Raw genomic sequence first — 25,723 nt, forward strand, 5'->3', positions numbered from 1 at the left:
AAGAGATGCATTCATTTAAGAATGAAAGGAGAAAAAAAATTAAACAAAAAAGATGAGAAAGAGAAACACAGAGAGACGGGGTGGGGGGAGGGACGCGGGTTATGCATGTTGATGAGCGAATGAATGCCACTAATCTGGGCAACAGGCAAAACATTGAATTTCCAGAATAGAGAAGCAGAGTGAATCGGAGTTCATCCACTGATGCACCTTAGTGGTGAAACACACAGCATCTGTGCCTGCGCCTGCCAGTGACATGAGGGAGACAGAGCGCAGTTGTGATGCAGGGCACGTTTACTGTTGGCAGATCCTTCTGGACTCTTGAAGCTTATTAAAGTGGCTTGTAGTACACGATAATCCTGTTGCTAGAAGCCCTACGGAGTAATGTATCAGGCAGATATAAGTCTGGTGAATAACCAAAATGCAGCCTATAGCAAGCATGGAATTGAAAACCGACAGTGTGTGAAGAATAAGACAATTATTTGCAGTTTGATGAGAGGCAGTTTTGATGCAGGCCTTTGCCTTTTATCTGTAAAATATAGTAAAATATATATTATATTATTCAAAATTTTCCCTTGCCATTAGGAGAAACTCTAAGATGCCATTAAATGAATGTACAGTATGTTCTTTTTTGAACTTTATTGTTATGTGGATCTCTGGAATTCTTATCGTAGCAGTGAATGGTTAAATAATTTTGTATGACCGATAAACTGGGTATTTCACCATGGCAGCATACCAGTGGCTGTTTTCAAATTTAAATTGACATGAAATGGATTGTGATCATTTTTTTCTTCCCTATTATTTGAGTGAAACAGATACTGGAACAAACAACAATGTTGGACAGGAGTTGATTTTGTCCATCAGATCATTGAATTTTCATGATTGGATCATTGTCATTTGATAATGTAGTGCTGCAGTAATGATGTATTTTTGTAGGCCAACCCAGAAGTTAGAATCACACTGGTTTCTGTGACAAAAACTCAACAGATTTTTCCATTGGCTTTTGGATTACTGCAGAAAATAATCTCTGTGATTAACAAAAGTTTATGATTCTTACATGTTTTGTTCATCATGATAATCTTCCCAAATTAACAATACTTTTATGATTTTAAACAAGCTACACTAAGGTCATGACTTTGAAGCCACCATCATTAATCTTTTGACAACTGACAACAAGACAAGTAAAAGCTTTAAAAAATTGGTATCACTGATGTATTTTATGCTAAAGAATAAAATGTGAAAATAGTGAGGCAAACAGGCTTCAGGAAGATGGAACCCGATGGAAGGCTTCAGGTTTTGGCCTATAAAAATATCTCCAAAATATCCCAGCAGCACTCTGTGATCTCATGTGAGCCACAAGTTGTTGTTTATGTTTAAAGATTATGAGTAACATGAATAAAAACACTGCTATATTCCATAAAAAAAATAAGACTGTCAGATTTTATTTAATTAATGCAAGCTTAGACAATGAACTTTTTTTTACTGAGCTTTATGCTAACCTAACGTACACTTATTCTAATCTAAAGTAAAAAATAATAATAATAATAAAATAAATACAATAATTTAATGTAGCCTATTTATTTTTGGGGTAAGTATGCAGTCCAGTGAAAAGAAGGACGATGTGCAGTCAGCAGGTCATTATCACTTTACCTATCAAATTTAAATCAATTTTATGGTTAAAATACATAAACACTGACGATAAAAATATATTTTTGCAGTTCGCGTTTCAATGAAGAAATGGCGGGAAAACATCCAACCCGTGACGTTGTCAGTAATCACCAGAGGACGCCGCGTGAGCGCACCGCGCGGACATTGAAATACCATTCAGGTAAAGCGGCCTCATTAAGGCTTGTTTAAAGCACTATTTTGTTCTTTGTCCCATGTAAATCGCACAACAGCTTCTAACAAGGTGAGTTTGCAAATATAATCGACGTTATTAATTAATTCACACATTAAACAAGCCACTTGTTTGCACGCTAAAACATTACATGACCAAACACACTAGATTTCTATTTAGCACATGCAACCTACATGAGTTATTTACCTTAAATATGAATTAGTATCCGCGTATATAGTTTACCGTGTCTTCTCTGTTGATTTAAACTCGGAAGTTCGTGTGTGGTATTTTTCACGGCCACATGAATGAATCAAAAGGCGGTTCTGTGAGCACATAGGCAGACCCCTGTGAACAGCTGTTGGTGGTGGTTACACGGCTGTGGGACACTCAAAACCTAACTGTGAGCTTACTACTTAGACAGTTTTCTGGAGAACGAAGCCGACGTTTCGTTCACAGAACATCGGAAATCATTTATTTAGGGCCTGTGTTTTCAAATGCATTGGCTTTCCACACCTGACATGCCGGTGTTTGTGGAAGACCCCGCTCTCTTCTCCAAAGAGAGGCTAAAGTCGGAGCTCATAGCGCATAATGTGGATCTACCTCCACCGGAGAGCAAGAAACACGCTTATGTGGAGCTTTATCTCAAACATGAGAGGACAAACAGCACCGATTTCTCTAGCGATGAAGAGGAGGGTCATCTCACTGGCAGCGTGAGTTAAAGAAAGACGCCGGTTTAGCAGCTGTGGAGCTCACGGTATTAAACTTCATTCCTGGAGACTGTCTTTCTGCGATTGACAGGGTTTTTCACATCTTGCAGACTGATTTGGAAGGATTCCCCAAAAATCTTTCCATATCCGCACTTGTCTGTCCAACAGTTTGACACAAGGTGGCGTGATTGAAATCGATTTGATTTGTGCTGTGAATATTCATACCCATATGTTCTTTGCTTTCAAGCTGTTGAGAGGTTTGTAGGTCATTGCCTGTCAGCTCCCAGCTGCAGTGAAATACAGATAAAGCACGCATGCTTCTCAAAACATCAAAGACTGTTCTATCAAAATGGGGAATTATGTATTTTTTTTTCCTTGAGAGTGAAACATGATTCCTTAGAGTTGTAGAATAAAGCTCCAGCTGTCTCACACACACACACTCGCTGGCAGTGCGTAGCACCACTGCAGTGTGTGTGTGTGTGTGGGTGGGGGGTCAGGGGGGCCCTCAATGGGGGCTGGGGAATCTGGGTCAGAGCCATCTTAGACTTGGGTGTCGAATTCTCAGTTTATGATTAGACTTGTTTAATGACCAAAAGTGATGACCAAAGTGGTGTTGCCCTAGAAAGTAGCAGGTCTTTGCCAGATTCATGAGTTGGCCATTTCTATTTTATATTTTGCATTAAAGCTAGTACTTTTGAATCTGTCTGTTACTGGTGCAAATTTACCGTAGTTAGTTATAAGTGAATGTTAGGAACTTTTTGAAGGGTGAGCAATTGTAGAAAAACCAGCTCTCGGTGTATTTAAGATTTGAGAAGATTTATCACAACATGCATATTGTTTAAATTGGTTATGATTTTGTGGATTGACAGTGCATGTACACAATGATTGCTATAGGAAATAAAATCCAAGCTGTTTGTGACTATATCTAGTATTGATAACTAAACCTGTTAATATGATTTCCATTAATTTAAATATAAATATTAGATGAAAAATTGAATTAAATTAAATGTTGCATTGGCAACTAACTGAAATAAATTGTTTAAGCACTAAACTATAGTGAATTGTATAAACTATAAAATTACTAAAACTTATAAATGAAAATGTAAACTGAAAATATAAAATTCAAAATATGAAAAAATACTATACTAGCGTATAAACAATACTAAAAATAACATTCTTTTATATACTGTGTATGTGCATATATATTATCCTATACATATCTAATTTGTTTTTAAGTTTCTGATTTATGTGACTCAGTTATGCGTCAGTGTATGTAAATGTTTGGTTTAACTTGGCTAACAGTCGGCTTATTTAGGCTCATTAGCTGAAAGTAGCAGTCTAGTTCATTCCAAACTGCTGGAAAAATCATGGATAATGTTGGTGGCTCAAGGCAGGATCAGTGAAGTCTATTAGCAAATGAGACTATTAGGTTGTCTGCAATTTGTTTTATAGTTGGAGTGGTCTGCCGCCTGTAAGTTTGAGGAATAAAGTGCTAAAGGGATTTTTGACAATGTTACAATGAAATGGCTCAGATAAATGCCATCTGTTCTGAGCCATCAGCACTGCTGTGCATTTTATGTAATGCACACCTCAAATATTTGTCCAGCATCATTCTTTTTCATTTTTGTTCAGCTGTTCTATACTTTTTCACAGTTTGTCACGAATGTGTTGACTTTCCAATCCCATCTGGACTCACACTTTATTTAATCACTGTCTTTTTATTTTGTGCAAAGCATTTTTGCTAAATTCTGCTAAAAAGTGAAGAAGTTTCTTCAGCCTGAGGTTGGTTGGGAAACTGCAACAGCAGCAAATATTGGATGTGACCCCTTTTCAGAACGTGTCAGTGCAAGATGCAAAGGCGAGAAAGCCTCAAAACAAGAGTCTGTTGAGGATTGCGTGAGCCGAGGTTCACCCTTTGGCAAGCTAGTGTCAGCGTATGTTTATTAGATTATGCTAAAATGTGCTGATTCCTCGCTCCACCATGATGAATCGCTGTAATTTCACTGCCTTGACAGGATTTTTTTATTAAATAGTTTGTTGTGTGTGTATTTCACTGTACAGGCCGAGAAGGAAGAGGCAACAGAAATGGTAGACCTGGGCTTACTGACTGATGATCAACTAAAAGCCAAACTGCTCCAGTATGGAGTCAAAGCTGGACCCATTGTAGGTTAGTCTTTTTGAGTCACAATCCTTTCCTTTCAAAACTGAAAATGCAATAAATTCAGCATGTTCTTATGGTGTCTGTGTGTATGTTTTGAGCAGCTTCCACTAGAGCTTTATATGAAAAGAAACTGAAGAGGCTGCTGGATTCTTCAGCACAGGCATCACAGCACAGGGTCAATGGCGTAAGGGATGCAGGCCTCTACTCGGACAATGAGGAAGAGGAGGACAAGGACTCCGGTAAGGAGCAGCATTGACTCTTGAATAGTCTTTGGGTTGCCTGAATGACTGAGCCATTAATAACAAAACCATGAATGATTAGACTTGTATGGGTTCACCGGACCCCAATTAGAGGTGTTTACAACCTCATATAGGATGTGCACAAAATGCTGTTTGCATGTTAACTAGGGATGCACCGATACCACTTTTTTTCAGAACGAGTCCGATACCGATACTTTCATTTTTGGTACTTGCCGATACCGATACCTGTATTTTCATAGCATTTGTCATTTTTTACAAATATTGGGTACAGAGACAAAATAATAATAATAAGAAGAAGAATCATGTTAGTTGACTTCATTTAGCAAACAGATATTTCCTTCAGTTATTTCCACACTTAATTATACCTGTTAAAATGTATTGTATAAGCTTTGGTTACTTTCACTGTTCATTTTAATGGCGCATTAGAGCTGCTCTATTGCAGCAGCTCAATACTGTAATCATAAAACATTTTCCTAAAATAATGCAGGGAACCACATGAGTACGCGCGTACTATTTTGGTGATGTAATTTGCGTCACGCGCACTGTACACGGACCCTCGCGTATGAATAAAAACCATAATTCTAAAGCAAGCTAAACACATGTTTGCATTGGTGCAGAATGAGAGAGACACTTATAGCCTAGCGCATTTCACTCAGTCTGCTAGTTTCACTTTTGCTTTAATCATGTATGCTTGACGTTTAAAATAAATGTTGTTTATAGTGAATGCCCCGCTCTCGCTCTCGCTCTCCTTACAGTCAAATAACTTTAGTAACTTGTGCACTTTTGCTTGCTTGCTTTTGACATATCCGACAGAACTACTAACTTTCCAGTGATGTCTGTGAGATATTCACTCGGCAAGCTCTGTACCGCCACGCGCTCAATCCACTCAGCGTGCTCTGCTTATCAGCTCGCACACATCCGCTATACAGGCGTGAATATTGAATGTTTAACATTATATTAATTACTTACATGTACTTCATAGACATCCTTAATCTCTAATAACTCCATTCTACTCTCTGTTGTTCTGTTGTCAGTGTTTCTTTTTCTGGACACAGCTCTGTTCACGCGCCGTGTAGTATCAGCTTTTGGTATCGGGGCATTTTTACGAGTACAAGTACAGGAGCGCAGTATCGGTGCATCCCTAATGTTAACTAAAGAAGTGGCTCTAAAATGATCTAAACTAACTTCTGAAGACTGGATGTCTTGTGGCCCATCACTAAGTTATAGTCATTTTATTGGCTATTTCATATAAAGGCTGTGTGTCTATTACTGTTGTTGCTGGTTATACATGTTTTACATGTTTATTTAGAGTTAGAGCAGCTTTGGTCTGAAACGATGGCCCGGACAGAGACCAGCAAAACAGCAAGCAGAGTAAGTGACTTTACATGCACCTCAATCCATCCTTTGTTCCCTCCTGAGACTTAAACATGATTAATCCATTATCTCCACTGCCTGTTCATGCTATGAGTGTATGTTGGTCATTAACATGAGCAGAAGTTGTTGCTTGAATCTTTCTGTGTAAAGAGGTCAAACAACCAGCTGTCTGTCAGTTTGGTTGTGTAACGTCATAAATTATGTATGTGAGACGGACACTTTTGATGTATCATAGAAGCACTTGATGGTAACTCAAGCTGATTTGTTGGCATGATGAGTTTAAAGCTGAAGTGTGTAATTTCAGTGCCTCTAGCATCACAAAATGCTGTGATGAATAATGACAAACAAGATAATCCTGCCCTAAAGAGCCAATGCTGCTGTGTTGGCCTGATCAGGATACATCAAGGTTCCTAATCTTAAATTCTGTTTCTATAAAATATGAGGTTATAAGTCTTAAAATGGCATGAAATTGAAAATCAAAATATGTATTTTATAAATACATGTTCATAAATACATTTTGGTGACTGTGTGTATTAACACAAACCATTTTCAGTACATATTGAATAATACATGTCTTGAGTATTTTACATTTGCAGTTACCCTGTTTTGCTGATTAGCAGTGTGAAGTCCTCATTAAATGTGTGCCGCAGCCCGTTTAATTAAGCAAAAGATTCTAACATTTGAGAGAGTTTAATTATTTGTTTTGAGGTTATGTCAGTTTGTTCTGAAAGGACAGTATTTTTGTTATTTGTGCAGATCTCAAAAGGGTCTTCAAAAAAGCCTTAATTTTGATTTGACATCCTGCAGATAGCCTTTAATCAAACTGAGCAGTTGGTGCTGTGCATCTATAGCCACCTAAGTAGAAAAGGCATATATTGGTATTTTTGTCATTATTCTTAAGAAAGTAGCTTTAGCTAAATAAATGTCAATTTTGAGCCATTTTCCTTCGATTTCCTCTTTGCAGCTATTTTGTATGGGCTTTATTCAATTTCTGCAACGTGCATCTAACCTAATTGCACCCACACACCAAAAAGAGAGGCAAGCTCTACAAACAGAACAATGTTTAGCACTGCAGAGCCTCATTGTTTCAACCTACAAGAAGTTGTTTCTGCTTATAAAGCTGGGCAGGAAAAAAAACGCATAAAAATTGATGTTGCAGTTTAATGTCTCAATATGTTTTTCAGTAGTGTGAACAATGGTACCACTCTGTGGTTAAAATTGGTATGGCATGAAATTGCGATGCATGTCATACTGCAATTTTTACATCCACAGACAGGGACGTTCAGTCAGAGCAGAGATTTTTACCCACGCTGCTTTGTGCCCTCAGCTGGATTCATAAATGTACAGTATGAACATTTCCTTTTGGCACAGATGGCACAGGGATGCTTTTCTGCAGGGGATAAAGGGGTCGACAGCACTGTAATTCTGTTTCTTCCACAGATTGTTTTGTGCTGTGATTAATTTTGCACCTTTTTTTTGCACTTGGTTTTTAGAAAACTTTGGATTCCATTGCACTGAAGGATTGTGGGCTTTCTGTGCGGCAACTGATTGACTGTTCAAGATGTCATAATGCTTTTCAGTTCTGCTTATTCAATTTAGTTCACTTGCAGGGAAAGATTCAGCACAAGTCTTCAAACGCCACCCAGAATGGGTCTTTGAGTCAAAGCGGGTCCCCGTACAGATCCTTCAGCATCACTCAGATGGTGGAAGAGGGGAGTGTGTGTGTGTGTTTAAACTGAGAATCTCAATAATTTTAGGATTGTCAGTGGTTTTGTTTTGGTCTGTAAGTTATGTGAGTCTTGGGGGTTTATTTTTGCTGTGGGATTGTATTTTTGTCAACAGATTGAGACCAGATTCAGTCCTCAGTCAAAACAAACAGAGATTGAGAGGCGATCTGGTCAGAGAAGCGAGCAGACGGTGGACAGCAGGGCCCTGCGGGTTTGTGGCTACAGATATGTTTGCTTTAACAGCATCACTCAACAAATCTAACAAAAGCTCTGGTTTTCTCATCAGGACTTCATGAGACTGGATAAAGACACCATGACTGGCAGATCTCTTTGTTTAACCTCTCCATCATTCCATCAGAAACAAACTGTCACAGTAACTGCTTTTTCCCCCCCTCAGCCTTCCTCTTCTCTCCTCAGGGTCTGCCTCTTCGTTTGTCCTCACTCTTTCGGTGGATGTTTAATTCAGAAGACCTGCTTCATTGCCAGACATCTAATGGGCTTTCACACTCCCTCTGTCCTTTGGGAAATGCTTCCGAGTTCTCTTTAGTTTCTTCCTTTTCTCCCTTTATTGCACTGGCTTTCCAGATGTGAGAGCTCTACCCCCTGTGAAATGTACAAAGGAAAAAGCCAGGAAAATGCATCTTTTTAACTTTAGAGAGATGGGTTTTTTTTTATTCTTCCTATTTTAGGTAAAAAGGTAGTGTAAAGTTTAACCACAGCATTGATGTTTGGTAGATCAGACCGAGAAAAGAGCTTATAAGTTCTATCAAAGGCCTGGCATTCTTGTTTCTGACTCATGTTTCTTAGATGTTAATGCTGTGCACATGAATGCAGATCACATGATGCTTAAGCCCTGTACGGCTGAGCTGCACTGTTACACTCTTCACCTTGTGCCATATTTCAATCCAGAAGCATTAGGAAAAAGTTACTGAAATGTAGGGTTGGGTATCGATTGAATTTTATCGATTCCGATTCTTATTGATTCCTAGTTTCGATTCCAATAAGATAAAAAATCCAATATAAAAAAAAATTAAGTCAAACATTTATTGTCTTTTTACAAAGCATTCTGTTGCAGCTGAATAACACAAGCAAAAATCAGCAGCCTACAGAACACTGCAAGAGGAATTTTACCTATGCTTTAAAAAAAAAAAATACCACAGCAAAAACAACTAGATTAATATAAATTTCAAATATTAAAGTGTTAAAGACAAGTAAACAGTCAGTAATAAGATAGGAACAAACCAATCAATTAGCTATAGCATAAATAAATAGCCTACAACTGAACAAAATTTCAGGTACAGAAACTAATTAAAAGTTTAAAACGATTGAAATAAGATTTCAAAATAAGTTTTTGTTCACATAATATGAGTGTGTACTATATATTTAAAGGGTCATGAAACCCCCCGTTTCAGCACTGGTTAGTTCTCACCACAGTTTTAAAAAATGCTTAAAGGGGTCGGGCAACACACACACACGACGCGTTACTCTGCGCTGCGCAAAACTTCTTTCTTTGCGTGCACATTTGGGCGGCATTATGCTAATATTTCCACATAGTGAGGTAGATGCGTGTTAGAACGAGCCGTTTTAGGTAGGCGTGGCTGGCTCTTAACTTTTATAAAGAATATCTCTTTGGATTTGAGACTTTAGTCTATGCAACTTTACAGATCTTCTTTATGCACCAAGAGCTTGTAACACTCCAAAGAGAAAGGAAAACGTAATCGCATCATATGACCCCTTTAAAAAGTGTGTGTAGTGCGGAGCGGAGGAGGGGGAAGAGGGGAGACCGACAACACGCACAGCTTAGCGTTCTGACAGTTTCATTTCGCTCCCATAGAGTTAAAAACACAAATAAATGCACAGCCATTTGCACTCTGCATCGAAAACATATATATGAACGCGCTGTTGCACCTCAGAACTTTTAAGGCTTATTCTGTGGTGTTTATATAAGCCTTTTGACGGGTTGTGTCACAGAGCTGTAAAAACGGTTATGCTCACCAAGTGAATGAATCACGTTTGTGCCGAACTCTTATTACAAAGCAAAAACAAACACTCTCCTCTGATCCATGAACGCTTCTCTCAGTTAACATACACGATCTCACTGTCTGAAGCGTCTGTCATAGCAAATCAACACATGCTGTTGTGAATAATTAAGCAAAGCGTCTTCTCATAGGATAAGAACACTTTTAAACCCAGAAGATGAAAATAGCGCAAAAAAAGTTTTCTCCCAACAGTTAAAATGCTAACATTGTCTTCTATGATGTGCAACACAAACACCTCTGCTAAAATCTCAGAAAAAGTAGTCTGGGGTTTCATGACCCTTTAAGAAAAATTGTTTATATATTAAATATATTTATATGTAATATAAAATATAACTAGATAGTAAAGTTCGTAGACAAACTTTAAGTTGGCTTGAAAAAGCCTAGCCAGAAAGTTTGAAGTAGTTTTAAAAGCTTAAAGTTTGAGGGTTTTCAGTTTTAACTAATTTGAAGTAGTTTTAAAGTTTTGAAGGCAATACAATCTATCAGAAAAATATATAGATACATAGACAGATATATAGACAGATAAGAAATAGTAAACTAGTATGTTGCTAGCATGATTATCAAGTGACTAGTATGTCGCTAGCATGATTAGCAAGTTACTAGCATGTCACAAGCATGTTTTCAACATGATTAGCATGTTGTTAGCATGTTGCTGGCATTATTAGCGAATAACTAGCATGTTGCTAGCATGATTAGCAACTGACTAGCATGATTAGCAAGTTACTAGCATGTAATTAGCATGTTGCTAGCATGATTAACAAGTTACTAGCATGTTGTCCTCATTTGTAAGTCGCTTTAGATAAAAGCGTCTAATAAATGACTAAATAAATAAATGTTGCTAACATGATTAACAAGTTACTAGCTTGTCGCTATTATGTTGTTAGCATGATTACAAAATGACTAGCATGTTGCTAGCATGATTAGCAAGTTACTAGCATGTTGCTAGCATGACTAGCATGTCGCTATCATGTTGTTAACATGATTAACAAGTAACTAGCATGTTGCTCGCATGATTAGCAAGTGACTAGCATGATTAGCTAGTGACTAGCATGTTGCTAGCCTGACTAGCAAGTAACTAGCACGTCGTTAGTATGATTAGCAAGTTACTAGCATGTTGCTAGCATGTTGTTAACATGATTAGCAAGTTACTAGCAAGATTAACATGTTATTAGCATGTTGCTAGCATGATTAGCATGCTACTAGCAAGTTGCTAGCATGATTAGCAAGTTACTAGCATGTCGAAAGTTTTCTCCCAACAGTTAAAATGCTAACATTGTCTTCTATGATGTGCAACACAAACACCTCTGCTAAAATCTCAGAAAAAGTAGTCTGGGGTTTCATGACCCTTTAAGAAAAATTGTTTATATATTAAATATATTTATATGTAATATAAAATATAACTAGATAGTAAAGTTCGTAGACAAACTTTAAGTTGGCTTGAAAAAGCCTAGCCAGAAAGTTTGTAAAAGTTTTAAAAGCTTGAAGTTTGAAGGTTTTTAGTTTTGAAGTAGTTTGAAATACTTAAAATAGTTTTAAAGATTAAAGTTAGAATGTTTTGAAGGCAATACAGTCTATCAGAAGAACACAGAAAAACAGATCGCTAGGGTACCTGGGGTGGCTTCTAGGGTGGTTGCTAGAGTGTTTCTAGGGTACCTGGGGTAGTTGCTAAGGTATTGCTATGTGGTTGCTAGGGTACTTGGGGTGGGTGCTAGGCTGTTGCTCTGCAGTTGCTAAGGTACCCGGGCTGGTTGCTAGGGTATTTATGGTGGTTGCTAAAAGGTTGCTATGCAGTTGCTAGGGTATTCTTGGTGGATGCTAGGCGGTTGCTAGGCTACCTGGGTTGGTTGCTAAGGTGTTGCCATGCGGATGCTAGGGTAACCAGTGGTTGTTAGGGTGTTGCTATGTGGTTGCTAAGGTACTTTGGGTGGTTGCTAGGATGCTATTGTGGGGTTGCTATGGTACCCAGGCTGTTGCTATGGTGTTGCTATGTGGTTGTTACTGAACTCAAGGTGGTAACCAGTGGTTGCTAGGGTTTTGCTAAGCTACCTGGGGTGGTTGCTAGGGTGTTACTATGCAGTTGCTAAGGTACCCAGGGCCGTTGCTAGGGTGTTACTATGCGGTTGCTAAGGTACTCAGGGTGGTTGCTAGGTGTTACTATGCAGTTGCTAGGGTACCTGGGTTGGTTGCTATGGTGTTGCTATGTGGTTGCTATAGTACCCGTGGTGGTTGCTAAGGTGTTGCTATGCAGTTGCTAAGGTACCCAGGGCCGTTGCTAGGCTGTTGCTATGCGGTTGCTAGGGCACGCAGAGTGGTTGCTAGGGTGTTGCTATGGTACCCAGAGTGGTTGCTAAGGTGTTGCTATGGTACCCGGGGGGGTTGCTAAGGTGTTGCTAGGTGGTTGCTAGGGTACCTGGGTTGGTTGCTACAGTGTTATGTGGTTGCTATAGTACCCATGGTGGTTGCTAAGGTGTTGCTATGCAGTTGCTAAGGTACCCAGGGCAGTTGCTATGCGGTTGCTAGGGCATGCAGAGTGGTTGCTAGGGTGTTGCTAGGCTACCTGGGGTGATTGCTAGGGTGTTGCTATGCGGTTGCTATGGTACCCAGAGTGGTTGCTAAGGTGTTGCTAGGTGGTTGCTATGGTACCCGGGGGGGTTGCTAAGGTGTTGTTATGTGGTTGCTAGGGTGTTGCTGTGTGGTTACTAGGGTACTCAGGGTGGTTGCTAGGGTGTTACTAGCATGTTATTAACATGATTAGTAAGTTACTAGCATGATTCTAGCATGATTAGCATGGTGTTAGCATTTTGTTAGCTTGATTGGCAAGTTACTAGCATGATTAGCATGTTGTTAGCATGATTAGCAAGTTACTAGAATTTTGTTAGCATGTTTCTATGCTAATCCAGCTAAAACCAGTTGATTCAGTAAAAAAAAAACCCAGCTGAAAACCAGCCTGACCTGCTAAAACCAGTCTGAAGGTCTGGGCCGAGTTTGGTGGTTGTAGCTTTAAAGGTCTAGGAGGAGATACACTTTAAAATTTGGTCTCAGAAGAAGTTTAAATAGGATTTCAGTAAGATGGCGTTTTCAAGCCAACTTAATATAAATATATAAATGTATATAGGCCTGCATGTAAATATTTTCAAAATATATACTATATGTGTGTGTATTTATATATATACATAATAAATATACACAGTACACTGCCTGATATTTTCAATTAATCCTGGACACTTATCTTATATTAGCTGGTTTGGATGTTTTTGATTAGAGTTGGAGTTAAACTCTGCTGGATGGAAGCTCTCCAGGAGCAGTGCACTCCACATTTTTGTCTCATCTAATGCTGGGTACACACTAAAATATTTTTAAAATCTTATAAGATTTTCAAAATGTGAGAGACCACAAACATGAGGACAAAAAATCCTAGATTTAACCGTTTTGCTCCTGTAGTGTGTGGTGTGCTGCGATGTTCCCCCACACATCAGGATTTCTGATCGTAAATATTCATCATCATGTTGAATATTTACGTTTCGCGATTGGGGCGCCTCCGACGTTCTTCCAAGCAGATTCAGTCACTCTTAACACACCTCACACCACAGGAAAATCTGATAAGATAATCTTTAGAACCACCAAGATAATCGGCACATTACCTAGGATTGTCGGAAGGAGAGAAAACGGCCCAAAATCAGCCCGATTATCTTGTGGTGTGTACCCAGCATTATTGTCATGAAAATATAATTCTAAAGGAACATTAGTATACATCATTCAAATGTTTAGGGTCAGGAAGACTTTGTTTTTGAAAGAAATTAACTTTTATTCAAGATGCATTAAATTGATTAAAAGTGACAGTAAAGACATTTACAGAAGATTTATTTTTCAAATAAAAGCTGCTAATTTGAACTCTTTACTAATCAAAAAATTCTAAAAAAAAAAAGTATCAGGGTTTCGATATTGATGTTTCTTGAGCAGCGAATCAGCATGTTAGTATGATTTCTGAAGGACCATGTGACACTCAACTTAAAATTTAGCTTCACTCTTGCACTGTGATTTGTGTTTTCCACATGACTTTCAAATCAGCTTTTCATGAGTCTGGGCTGGTATTTCTCTATACTTTTTCACTCCATCCTCCCTCATATTTTGTGTTTTTTTGTGATGTCTGTTTCATTCTCTTCCTCTTTCATTTGTAGACCACACATCTAAAGTATGTTTTCTTATTCCATCTGTTTTGTGTGGTTTCTTCTGGCCATTAGGAACCTGTGATGGATGTTCTTTCGGAGATGTTTCCTGACACTGCCAAAACTCCCACTGGAATCTAGTGAGTACCATCTGTGATACTTTTCTCATAACTAAATACTACCATTGTTCACAAACTATGGACTCGCATGCCTATATTTCAATTCACCATTGTAAATTAGTTCTAAGGTCTTTTTGTTCTGCCTGCAGTGCTACAAAGAGACGGCCTATAAAGGGAGCTGCGGGCCGCCCTGTGCGATTTAAATACCCTGAAATGCCACTACTGAGTCCCACGACACTGGAGAGGCAGGAGATTCAGCAGCGTCTGGTGCCTCTGTGGGTTCAGATCGTGGTCTTCCTCCTGGTGGTCTGCCTGCTGTACCTCATCTACGCATCCATGGAGGAGCCGCTCTCCAATCCTTTCACTGCTCTGCTTGAAGGTCTGCAAGAAGCTGCTCTCATATACACCTCAGAGGACTAATCCACCACTGACGCTACAGCTTAGGTGTGCAACACGGATGCCAAAGAAGGTTCATTCAAATTTACCTCCGGCTCTAGTCAGCCAAGTGTCCTTCAGACGATTATATTTTTAAACTGGTATCAGAGGAAACTGTGATTGGACTGAATGCAACATCAGAGCTACATCAGAACACCTGCATTCACTTGCTTTCAAAGACAATATAGGATGTTAAACTTGAGTTGATGAGATATGTAGTTGGCTAATCCTGTGCATGGTGTTTTCTCTGATTGATCTTTTACCATAGATGTGTATTTTATACAGTTTATTTGAGATTTGAACTCCCACAGAAACAATCTCATTCTTCTCTTACAGTCTTATACAGCTGGACTAATGAGTCATATGATATCTTGCGGTTTTTAATGTGTACCTTTTGTTTGTTTTATTTAAAGTAAATAAATTTGTTCTCCTAAGATTGTTCTGTTTTAATAAAGATACACCTATGTAAATTAATTTATATTAACACCAAGAGGGTCTCTAGATGCCAAATTTGTGTAAATAGGGCCCATTGTCCTTCAATTCAGAGCCCAAAAATGGGGAAATTATTGCATTAGCTTATTAATTGCTGAACTGTGTGAACCTTTAAAAAGATTCAATATCAGAAAACATTTAATTTGAACGGTTTCATTTGAATTACAGCTGATTTTTCTCTATGAAATATGACCTTACAAATATGTGGTGTAATGCAGCTCAATCTTCTGCAGATTACTTCAAATTGTTCATTTATTCAATATCTAATGATTGATAATATTGTTAAATATCTCTGTTGCTGATTATTCAAACCCCAGCAGGTGGTTAAAAAAAAAACACATCTAAACTGCTTGTTACATTTGTGATTGGCTCCACACCAGCCCAGGCCTCTTATGTTGCATGACCAGTTGTCAATAAGGCAATAAAAAATGTGAACCCTGATCATGCAGATGACTGTCATTCCTCCTGAACTTCTGAAAGATGAAGACCAAAATCACTAAGAAGACAATTTTGAAGTTTATTGGAATACTGCTGTTAATCCTTGTACTTTCAGTTTTAATTTTATTTGCTGTTGTGATCGGTAGGACATTTACATTTAAAGTAAACACAGAACTTGGACAATGGGAAAATGCAACAACAATTTATCCCACTTTAAGTCCAGAACAGAAAAAGCAGCTGCTGGGAAATTTGAAAGGTAAGAAAAGCCTAATTATATCAAAATTATACTTGTTTAGGAATTTAAATGCTTCATAAATTGGATGGAGAAAGTAATAATAAATAGGTAAAGAATTGGAATTTGGTTATTTTCAGACAATGCTAAATTAAAATATTAAATTAAATGCCCTGATTACCATAACTTCTTTGGGTCAATATTCAGATTATAAGAAATTGGAGTAAAACAGCTTGCATGCCTGTATTAACCCTGTACAGCCTGGTTTTTTATTGATGGGGGAGAAACCTATAATGCAATGCAATACAACGATAATTGAGGGATCAAATAAATGTTCCTTAAAACACTGAACTATCTGATACATTTTAACATGATTTTTCTAATTTATAGAGAGATAGAGAGATTATGAAGTAAACCTAAGTTGTGTCAGTACAGCGAGTGTTCATCTTGAAATATTACTAACAATTTAAAAGTTATTTTGTTTATGATTTTTTTAATACATAAATCAGCATGACCTAAAGGTGGACATTTTTACAATTATTCCAAAAGGGCTTTTACTTGCTAATAAAGTATAAACTATAGCATATAGCAAATTGTAAACAACAAATTTTTTAGCAAAGTTTTGTTGCTGATATGTTTAGATAATGTTATGATAATGTTTAGTCATTAGAAATTTGTGTATGAAATATACAGTAGGCTAAGTTAAGTGCTTTTGTTTTTTGCTAATTATTGTGATTTTGTCTGAATAAAATAAATGAATTCAGGGCCTAAAAACCTTATGAAAATCTCATTTCAGAATAAAGGCTTAATCAGAATATTGACCTTAATCAGAAAATGATGTACATATAAACATGGTCAGATTTTCTTGTTTTATTTCTTTTATTCTTTTTTTATTTGATTTCCCACAGTGGCAGTTCAGATTCCCACAGTGTCATTTTCAGAGTCAGAACAGAACACAACTGCCCTGCAAGAGTTTGACCAGCTACTGAGAAGGGGTGAGAAAGTGATGATTTAAGGATTATTTTTGCATGCTTTATTTGTAAAATATAGTGTCATTAAAGGTTAATAATGAATTGTTCCTTTCTCAGTCTTCCCAAAGATCTTCTCATCCAGTCTGGTCCAGCATGAGATGGTGGGAAACTACAGCCACCTGTTGACGGTACCAGGAAGCGAGCCTGATCTGGAGCCGTACATGCTGCTGGCACACATTGATGTAGTGCCGGCCGATGAGGCGGATGGGTGGGATGCTCCTCCTTTCTCTGCTCGAGAGCTCAGTGGCTTCATTTATGGACGAGGAACCATCGACAATAAACAGTCTGTGATGGTACAGTGAATCAGCACTGCATCCTTTTTCACATCTGCTCAGTCCAACTTGATGCTAACTGTAACAATGTGTGTTTTGAAGGGGATCCTTCAGGCATTGGAATACCTGCTGGAACGAGGTTACACTCCTCGGAGAAGCTTCTACATTGGCTTGGGTCACGATGAGGAGGTCCGTCTCAGTTCTAATCATAGTTTATCTGCTAAAATCTCAGCAAAAAGCTTGTGTTAATGCAGCTGTTAATTTGGTTTTCTCAGATCAGTGGCCCACAAGGTGCTGTGAATATCGTGAAGCTCCTGAAGAGTCGTGGGGTGAAGCTTCTGTATGTTTTAGATGAAGGTCTCACGATCATGGATGGTGTGGTAGATGGCCTGATCGGACCTGGTGCCCTGTGAGACCTCCGTTTTACTGCATTAATATGATCATTTAGATATTGAACTCGTGTGTGATTTATGTCTTGTGTGTTTTTGTAGAATTGGTGTGAGTGAGAAAGGTGAGGCCACAGTAAAGCTGAGTGCCAGCACTCCTCCAGGACATTCATCCATGCCTCCCAGAGAAAGCAGCATTGGCATCTTGGCTTCAGCAGTTACAAGGCAAGAAAAAAATATTTACTGTAATATGAAAACTGTGAACATGATCTTAATTTAAATATTTTTTGCACCTCTAATGGGTCCGTTCATAGTTGACATGATCTTGCATTTACAAAAAGCAAGACAGAATGGAATAAACCCAATGAAAAAAGCCATAATCAATGTCCATCTGGCACACACATTATGTAAAAAATAAAAAAAATAAAATCTTACTCTTAAAATTGTATTACACTGTATTCTAGCATGTTATAAAGTAAAATACCATGAATCTTCTTTGCATTTATTTTGCCATTCTACTTATTTAGTTACATTGTGTGATTTTTTTTTTTTTATAATTAAAATGAATATTTCATATTCATAAATGCAAATTTACTATTAAAAACATATGGTCTCATTAAATGAAGCCAGGCTCTCCACTCTAAATAAACAAGCTAATTTTACTAAAGAAATATTAAACTTTTAAGAAATATTTGTGAGCTTTGAAAAGTATGTATTTGAATTTGTTTTATACATTTTATATATTATTCATTCTGCCTTGAATTTTTCTTTTCCTTTGTATCTGATTTTGAAGTAATTTTATGTCCATTTTTGTATAATGTTACATTTTTCTAAATGTATTATGTTGATGTTTACTGATAAGAAATCAAATAAATATTTTTAACAAATGCATAAATTAATGAATACATAAATCATACATGAAGTCATTATGTAAGTAATTCGTTGTGTTTTGGCTAAAAATTACCCAGGTTGGAGAAGAACCGGATGCCCAATCTTTTTGGTCATGGTCCAGAGCGTGCCACATTTGAGCATCTGGCACATAAGGTAATAAAACAAACATGATAGATATAAAATGCTTATGACACTCCTACAAATAATAAATTGTTTTATTTATACTTTCTCTTTTGCCTTCTAGTTTGGCTGGCCATACAGAATGGTCATGTCTAATCTGTGGCTCTTCTCTTCGCTGCTCAGCGGGTAGGCCATGTTTTTTCTCACTACAGTAACTAATGAGTACATGCTTTGATCCGTGGTACTTTCAAATCACATGTGCAGTGTTTTGGAAGGACAGCCTGACACAAATGCATTTGTGAGGACAACAACTGCCGTCACAATGTTTAACTCTGGTGTTAAGGTGGGCTGCCATTCACATCATTTACTTTCTGTTTATACATATATTCACATAAAATTACTCTTAGCATTAATGGAGATCCAACTGTTCCCCCCTGCCTACCTCTCTCTGACAGATTAATGTAATGCCAGCATATGCTGAGGCCTTTGTCAATTTCCGCATTCACTCTTCCCAGACACTGCAAGAGGTGAGAGGTCAGCACTAGCACATTTAATTAGTTCATACATTTAAAAAGATTTGCTTTACCTAAAGAAAATACCAGTGCTTGGAAGACAACAAAGGAAGTTTGAGCGCAACCCTTAGTTAAACCTACAGTTACAGAAATATACTGATAACATCTATTTTATGGTCTTATGAAGCCAGGCTCTCCACTCTCTGAATAATAAAAAACTATTAAGAGTTATTTAAGAAGTCTTAAATTTTAAGAAAAATGTGTGATTATAAAATATTTATTTAAATGATCTACTTTATGTATTTTACTTGGTTTTATGCTTCTAGTTTTATGTATTGTTTTTATTTTTTTTTTGCCATTTTTTGACTTATTGAGGATAGGACAGTTTAGAATTGACAGGAAGTGAAGTGGGGGAGAGAGGTCTTGTATTATTAATTTTCTTTTTCTTTCTTTATCATTTTTGTTTAATGTTTTAAGTAGTTTTATACCCATCTCTTTTTATATAATGTTGATTTCAAATTGTATAATGTTGATCTTTACTGATAGATAAATAAATAAATAGAAAAAGAATAGAAATAGTTATTTAAAAGTCAAGAGCACCAGTCAGAATTAATTAGGCAAATATTATGTTGATAGGATGTTGCTGTTGGTTACTTTTAATATATTCAGTGTGAGTGGCAGATTTTCAAACTTTAATAAAAGTCTTACATTTTACCAAAGCAAAAAGTTCATTGATTGATTTCCTATTTCCTTTCTAGGTTCTAAAGCTGATTGAATCCACCATATCTGATGAGCGTGTGAAGGTAGAGTTTGTCAGTGGATTCGACCCGCTGCCCATCAGCTCGTATGATGAGGATACATTCGGGTACCAGATCATAAAGAAAACAGTGCATGACATTTTTCCTGAGGTCACTGTGTCTCCTGGTAAGGCTTTCAGCATTGTGCCATTAAATACTGCATGTTTGCTCTCTCTAGTAAGAGCTCAAGGGGTTTAAGTGGCCCTTATATACATCATTGACCCATGAAGAGCTTCTCCCACTCTTAGTCTTGTCAACAAAGCAGCTCTATGATTTCCTCTCACAGGTATGTGCGTGGGGAACACTGACAGCCGTCACTACACAGAACTGTCTCCGGACATTTATCGTTTTGCCCCATCATGGTACAAACCTGGAGATTCTGCGAGGTAGGACACACGGAAATGCTGAAGCGACATACTGGCTCATGTACTGTAAAAACAACAAAATATTAAACAGCTTATACTTCCCTTTAGATTTCACGGTGTGAACGAGAGAATCTCCATCCAGAACTATGAAGAGATTGTGCTGTTCTACTTCCAGCTCATGCAGAACAGTGACATCAGGAACTTGCCAGGACCTCGCACCTAAAATAAATAGGAATTCTGTGGAAGTTCTAATGAGAGCAAATGAACTTAGTTTGGGGGCAGTAAGAATTTTTTGGAAAGAATTTAACACTTTTATTCAGCTGGATGCATTAAATTGATCTAAAGTGACAGCAAGCATATTTATAATGATACACAAGATATGTATTTCAAATAAATGTTCTTTTGAACTTTTCATCAAAGAATCCTGAAAAATAAAGTATCACGTTTTCCACAAAAATAATAAGCAGCACAACTGACTTCAATTTTATTATAAAGAAATGTTTCCTGAGCAGCAAATAAGCATATTAGAATGATTTCTGAAGGATCATGTGGCACTGAAGACTGGAAATTAATAAAAAATTAATTAGAAATTAATTAATTTAAATGGTACTAATATTTGACTATATTACGGTTTTACTGTATGTTTGATCAAATAAATGCAGCCTTGCTGTATACAACAGATTTCTTTCAAAACTATTACAAAATCTTACTAACCCCAAACTTTGGAAAGTTACTGTAAATATATTTTCTTAATTTGCTTGTTGAAATTGTGTAAAATTACATAATGGATAATAAAAAAAGTTTTTTTCTTGATAAAAATTTCTTTTTTTACAGTATCTTTAGTTAGTTTTCCCTGGGTGAGTCAACATTCTGCTATATTAAAATACAAATCACAAGGTTACTCACGCCATACCAATGGAAATTGTAATAAGATAAGTAACATTTCTTGTCTTCATGCAAAACCACAGTGATTGCAATTCTTTTTAAAGCTGTTTTAGTTTTTAACGTTTAAAAGGGTAACCTATGCATCTTCTGTCTGTGCAAAATACTCCTTCCAATATTTCAGTTATCTCAAGATTTTTGTTATTGAAAAAAAATATTCAAATGCTGTTTCCCAGCTATTTTGTTAGTACTGAGTAACTCGAGGTTAGTTCTGAGGCCAGTCGCAGCACATGCAGAGATTCTCTGTGAATGAAGGCCATCAGCTCAGCTGGTTTGCACGTTTATCTACACAGACCACTGCTCCTATTCACTGAATAGACAATCTTAGGACACAGATTATTGCATTTTTATGTAATATTTCTTCTGTATGTCAAAGTTTATATTTTTGACTTTGCTCTGTCAAGCTGTCAATGATTAATAATTCAAACATTACATAAAAAGGACCAGTATCCAAATGTTTATGGATCTGTTTGAGAGGATAGTTGCCCTACAAATCTATCCTGCAAAGTCATCAAGTTACAGAGAGCAGATAAAGACTTCTTCAAAACGACATAGCCTTTATGTAGTTTATAACCTTATGTATTTTACCTTTGTCTCATTGCTCTCGTTGGTGTCAGACTCTAGTCAATAATTGCCTTGGTTGCATCAAAAGTAACCTTGAAAGAAAGTGCAGACCTGAAAAAAAAAAAGATACATTATTCTAAAATAATGTTCACAACATTATCAACAACATTACTGCATATTAAAGAGGCACTGTTTTTAAGTGGTAGTCTATGCAGTGTTAGTGCTTCATATTATACTATAATTTAATTACACAAGTTTGAATAATGAGCTGAGCCTCATTTTAAGGCTATTATGGCCCGGTTTCACAGACGGGGCTTAGCTTAAGCCAGCACTAGGCCTTAGTTAAATTAAGATATTTAAGCAGCACACTAAGAATTGGTGTGTAAAATGCCTCAGAAGAAAACGTTACATGTGTGCATCTTGAGGCAGAGCAATGGAACTGACATATTTTAAGATGTGTCAGAGCAAGATATTTTCAGTCGAGACAGCTCAAACATGCATTTTAGTCTGGGACTAGCCTTAAGCCATGTCTGTGAAACCGGGAGGTATATGTCTCATATTAAGTGCAGCCTTTCAGAAGGAACCCAAATCTCATGCACAAACAGTCATTCATTTACTTCCCTGTTGCTTTTCTCCTAATGTCTGCAATGCATTTTGTATTACCAGTCATCTATAATTCTGGCCTACGGGTGATTATTATTGTGCAAATCAAATGGCCACATAACTGAATGTTTTTTTCTAAATTGTAATGTAGAAAATTTGTTAATATCGATTAATTGTTATTATTAATTTAAGCTATTTAAAATATTTTGTTAACTGAAATAAAACAGAAATAAAATATATTATTTATATGTATTTATAAATAAAATATATTTTAAAATTACTAAAAAATTAAAATGTGTACTGTATACTGTATATATATAAAATGTAAAAAACGTAGCGCACAACAAAATGACTAAAACTTCAATAAAAATTATAAAGAAAACGGTAAAAAAAAATAAAAAATAAAACGTAATTCAAAATATTTATAAATACTTGAATAATATAAATAATATTACAAAAAATTTTTTTTTACATGCGATTCTAATCCACAGCAGCAGAGGGCGTTACTGCGTATTCGGTGAGGTATTAAATAAACATGAACTCTGGCCATGAAATGACTGTATTTTGCACTTCCTGAAACATGACAGGCCATAGCGCTCGGTGGAAATTATTTAAGTTTCTCAAAGTGCTGCTGTTTAGTGTCATATTTTCGATTACAGTTTTGTTCCTTGTTGCCACAGTTAGGACGTTTACATTTGATGTGGACGCGGGGCTTCAGTTGGGAAAATGGGAAAATACAACAGCCATTTCTCTTCATTTAAGTCCACAACAGAGAAAGAACCTGCTGGCTAATTTCAAAGGTAACAAACAACGAAGAAATACTACGAAGAACACCTCTCTGACATGCAGCTCATCACGTGACGTGCATGGATGGATCAGGAAGACGGAGATAAAGGATGTGCTGTCAACATGCGTAGACTGCTGCTGTAGATATTACAAATGTTAATGTCTTGTTTTCGTCTCTTTCATAGCGGCCATTCAGATTCCCACTGTGTCATTTACCGAGACAAATGTGAACACGAGCGCGCTGCGTGAGTTTGACGGGCTGCTGAGGAAGGGTGAGACACCATGCCTTACACAGCAGCAACCGCAAACTGTTGCCCCATTATCTTTTAGGTCACGACCACAATATTTTAATTATGAACTAATTTTAATGACCAAAAACCTAATTAGCTGTGTCCTGCATTTCGAGTTCAATCCTGTTACCACTTCATCTCCCCCACTACAAAAAATTAGGCATTTTTATAAAATTGTACACATGAAGTGACATAATGTGGACCTTTTCTGCAGAATGAAAAGCCAAAAAAAAAATCATATTAAGTTTTCTCAAATTGTACAGTCATTTTAGATTGGACAGCATTTGACAAGTATAATTTAGGCTAAATCTGCAACCCTATTACTTGCATTCTGGTGTATTTTTCATTAGTACTTTTTAACCTAGAATATCATTAATATGTAATAATTTAATATACTGTAAATATATTACATATATATTTAATAATTAGCATTATATAATTAAAACAAGCTCATTTTTATGTTCAATGTTTATTGCTTGAAAACATTGTAATATATAATACAAGGCTTTAAAATTTTACAAATTTGGAAACAGGATAACAAAAGCCACAAACATATATAAAATTCAAAAGTATTTTTTTAAAGGTAAAGCACTTCCTTTGACATCGTTTATAAATTTTAACCGTAAAAAAAACTAACTGCTACTACTTACTAATTAACTGTATTCATGTAAATCAGCTACTTGTCATTTAATAGTAATAAGATATTGTATTGAGTGTTATTTAAGAATATTTCCTTTCTCAGTCTTCCCAAAGATCTTCTCATCCAGCCTGGTCCAGCATGAGATGGTGGGAAACTACAGCCACCTGTTGACGGTACCAGGAAGCGAGCCTGATCTGGAGCCGTACATGCTGCTGGCACACATTGATGTAGTGCCGGCCGATGAGGCGGATGGGTGGGATGCTCCTCCTTTCTCTGCTCAAGAGATCAATGGCTTCATTTATGGACGAGGAACCATCGACAATAAACAGTCTGTGATGGTACAGTGAATCAGCACTGCATCCTTTTTCACATCTGCTCAGTCCAACCTGATGCTAACTGTAACAATGTGTGTTTTGAAGGGGATCCTTCAGGCATTGGAATACCTGCTGGAACGAGGTTACACTCCTCGGAGAAGCTTCTACATTGGCTTGGGTCACGATGAGGAGGTCCGTCTCAAGTGAATTGACTAGTTGTCGTTTAGAATACTTGTTTATATGCACTTATTTATATGGTTTTGTCAGGTGAATGGTTTACACGGGGCAGCCAATATCGTGAAGCTCCTGAAGAGTCGGGGGGTGAAGCTCCAGTATGTTTTAGATGAAGGCCTGGCAGTGTTGGATGGTGTCATAAGTGGCCTGGATGGACCTGCTGCCCTGTGAGACTGCTATTTTGAGCTGTTCTACTAGAAGAGTCATTTAGTAATTGAATTAGTGTGTAATATTTGCCCTGTGTGTGTTTTTGTAGAATAGGTATCAGTGAGAAAGGTCAGGCCACAGTAAAGCTGAGTGTAAGCAGTGCTCCTGGACATTCATCCATGCCGCCCAGAGAGAGCAGCATTGGCATCTTGGCGTCAGCAGTCAAAAGGCAAGCAGAAACACCTAACTTTTTTTTTAAATAGTAAAACAATTAAAAAAGATTAAAGATGGATCCAAGTTATTCTCAAACCAGCTGCATGACGGCAGTATTAGACTAAGCTAAATGTATTTAGATGAAGATTTATTGTACGTAATGCTATCTATTAATATCTTTTCCCAGATTGGAGGAAAATCCAATGCCCAGGCTGTTTGGTTATGGTCCTGAGCGTGGCACGTTTGAACACCTGGCCCATAAGGTAAAATGCTACAAGCAGGATTTTGCAGGCCACATTTGATTAAATACTGACCTGTATATGTGAAAACCATTTCTCTTATTTTCTTTTGTAGTTTGGTTTGCCTCTCAGATTCATCATGTCTAATCTGTGGCTCTTCTCTCCGCTACTCAGCAGGTAGCTCATATTGGTTACCTTAATGCAGTAACTAATGTCATATCAAAGTATATTTTATACAGGATTTATCCTGCATTGAAAACTTTTCGGACCTCAAAAGACAATTTAATAATGGTTATGGGATTTTTTTCCCTCTCTATATGTCTGTCATCACATCCCATTCTGTACTTTTATATGAAAAGCTTGTTACACAAGTCAGGCTTTAAAGCCCCGAGT

The 25,723-nt window shown here is 37.1% G+C and overlaps 3 protein-coding genes across 7 annotated transcripts in view; all 3 read left to right on the top strand.

The window, feature by feature from the left end:
- The first annotated feature begins 1,733 nt into the window (after nt 1-1,733).
- LOC107672064 (lamina-associated polypeptide 2-like) lies at nt 1,734-15,228 on the top strand. Of its 5 annotated transcripts, none has more exons than XM_016465163.1 (10): nt 1,734-1,825; nt 4,603-4,708; nt 4,804-4,941; nt 6,272-6,333; nt 7,609-7,677; nt 7,947-8,048; nt 8,179-8,274; nt 8,350-8,436; nt 14,344-14,408; nt 14,537-15,228. In XM_016465163.1, the coding sequence occupies exons 2-10, from the start codon at nt 4,627-4,629 to the stop codon at nt 14,805-14,807; spliced, it is 972 nt and encodes a 323-aa protein (XP_016320649.1). In that variant the 5' UTR covers nt 1,734-1,825; nt 4,603-4,626; the 3' UTR covers nt 14,808-15,228. The 5 variants fall into 5 exon arrangements, with proteins under 5 accessions (XP_016320649.1, XP_016320648.1, XP_016320647.1 ...); XM_016465162.1 differs by lacking the exon at nt 1,734-1,825 and adding an exon at nt 1,832-1,906; XM_016465160.1 differs by lacking the exon at nt 1,734-1,825 and adding an exon at nt 2,245-2,544 and having other exon boundaries at nt 7,947-8,043; nt 8,174-8,274.
- Nucleotides 15,229-15,794: 566 nt separating this feature from the next.
- pm20d1.1 (peptidase M20 domain containing 1, tandem duplicate 1) lies at nt 15,795-20,634 on the top strand. The gene is made up of 13 exons (XM_016464989.1): nt 15,795-16,008; nt 16,893-16,979; nt 17,073-17,308; nt 17,390-17,476; nt 17,563-17,696; nt 17,779-17,898; nt 18,642-18,717; nt 18,809-18,870; nt 18,949-19,027; nt 19,140-19,211; nt 19,955-20,120; nt 20,280-20,379; nt 20,467-20,634. Exons 1-13 carry the CDS (start codon nt 15,795-15,797, stop codon nt 20,579-20,581), a joined length of 1,548 nt encoding a protein of 515 aa, XP_016320475.1. The 3' UTR covers nt 20,582-20,634.
- A 2,363-nt stretch (nt 20,635-22,997) lies between these two features.
- Nucleotides 22,998-25,723, top strand: part of pm20d1.2 (peptidase M20 domain containing 1, tandem duplicate 2) — a 6,615-nt gene continuing 3,889 nt past the window's right edge. Inside the window, exons 1-8 of the mRNA XM_016465142.1 lie at nt 22,998-23,267; nt 23,439-23,525; nt 24,286-24,521; nt 24,603-24,689; nt 24,765-24,898; nt 24,988-25,107; nt 25,279-25,354; nt 25,446-25,507. Of these exons, the coding sequence (XP_016320628.1) occupies nt 23,048-23,267; nt 23,439-23,525; nt 24,286-24,521; nt 24,603-24,689; nt 24,765-24,898; nt 24,988-25,107; nt 25,279-25,354; nt 25,446-25,507 (1,022 nt within the window). The 5' untranslated portion in view covers nt 22,998-23,047. The remainder of the gene's footprint in view (nt 23,268-23,438; nt 23,526-24,285; nt 24,522-24,602; nt 24,690-24,764; nt 24,899-24,987; nt 25,108-25,278; nt 25,355-25,445; nt 25,508-25,723) is intronic.

Source organism: Sinocyclocheilus anshuiensis, unplaced genomic scaffold (genome assembly GCF_001515605.1).
Source record: "Sinocyclocheilus anshuiensis isolate Anshui unplaced genomic scaffold, SAMN03320099.WGS_v1.1 scaffold1053, whole genome shotgun sequence".
NCBI lineage: Eukaryota > Metazoa > Chordata > Actinopteri > Cypriniformes > Cyprinidae > Sinocyclocheilus > Sinocyclocheilus anshuiensis.

Coding starts and splice junctions, on each gene's coding strand:
- LOC107672064 (XM_016465160.1), top strand. CDS start 2,329: ATGCATTGGCTTTCCACACCTGACATGCCGGTGTTTGTGGAAGACCCC. Junction 8,275..8,349: donor TGGACAGCAGGGCCCTGCGG/GTTTGTGGCTAC, acceptor TTTTCTCATCAG/GACTTCATGAGACTGGATAA. Junction 8,437..14,343: donor ATCAGAAACAAACTGTCACA/GTAACTGCTTTT, acceptor TCTGGCCATTAG/GAACCTGTGATGGATGTTCT.
- pm20d1.1 (XM_016464989.1), top strand. CDS start 15,795: ATGAAGACCAAAATCACTAAGAAGACAATTTTGAAGTTTATTGGAATA. Junction 17,477..17,562: donor GCTTGGGTCACGATGAGGAG/GTCCGTCTCAGT, acceptor TGGTTTTCTCAG/ATCAGTGGCCCACAAGGTGC. Junction 18,871..18,948: donor TTCTCTTCGCTGCTCAGCGG/GTAGGCCATGTT, acceptor TCACATGTGCAG/TGTTTTGGAAGGACAGCCTG.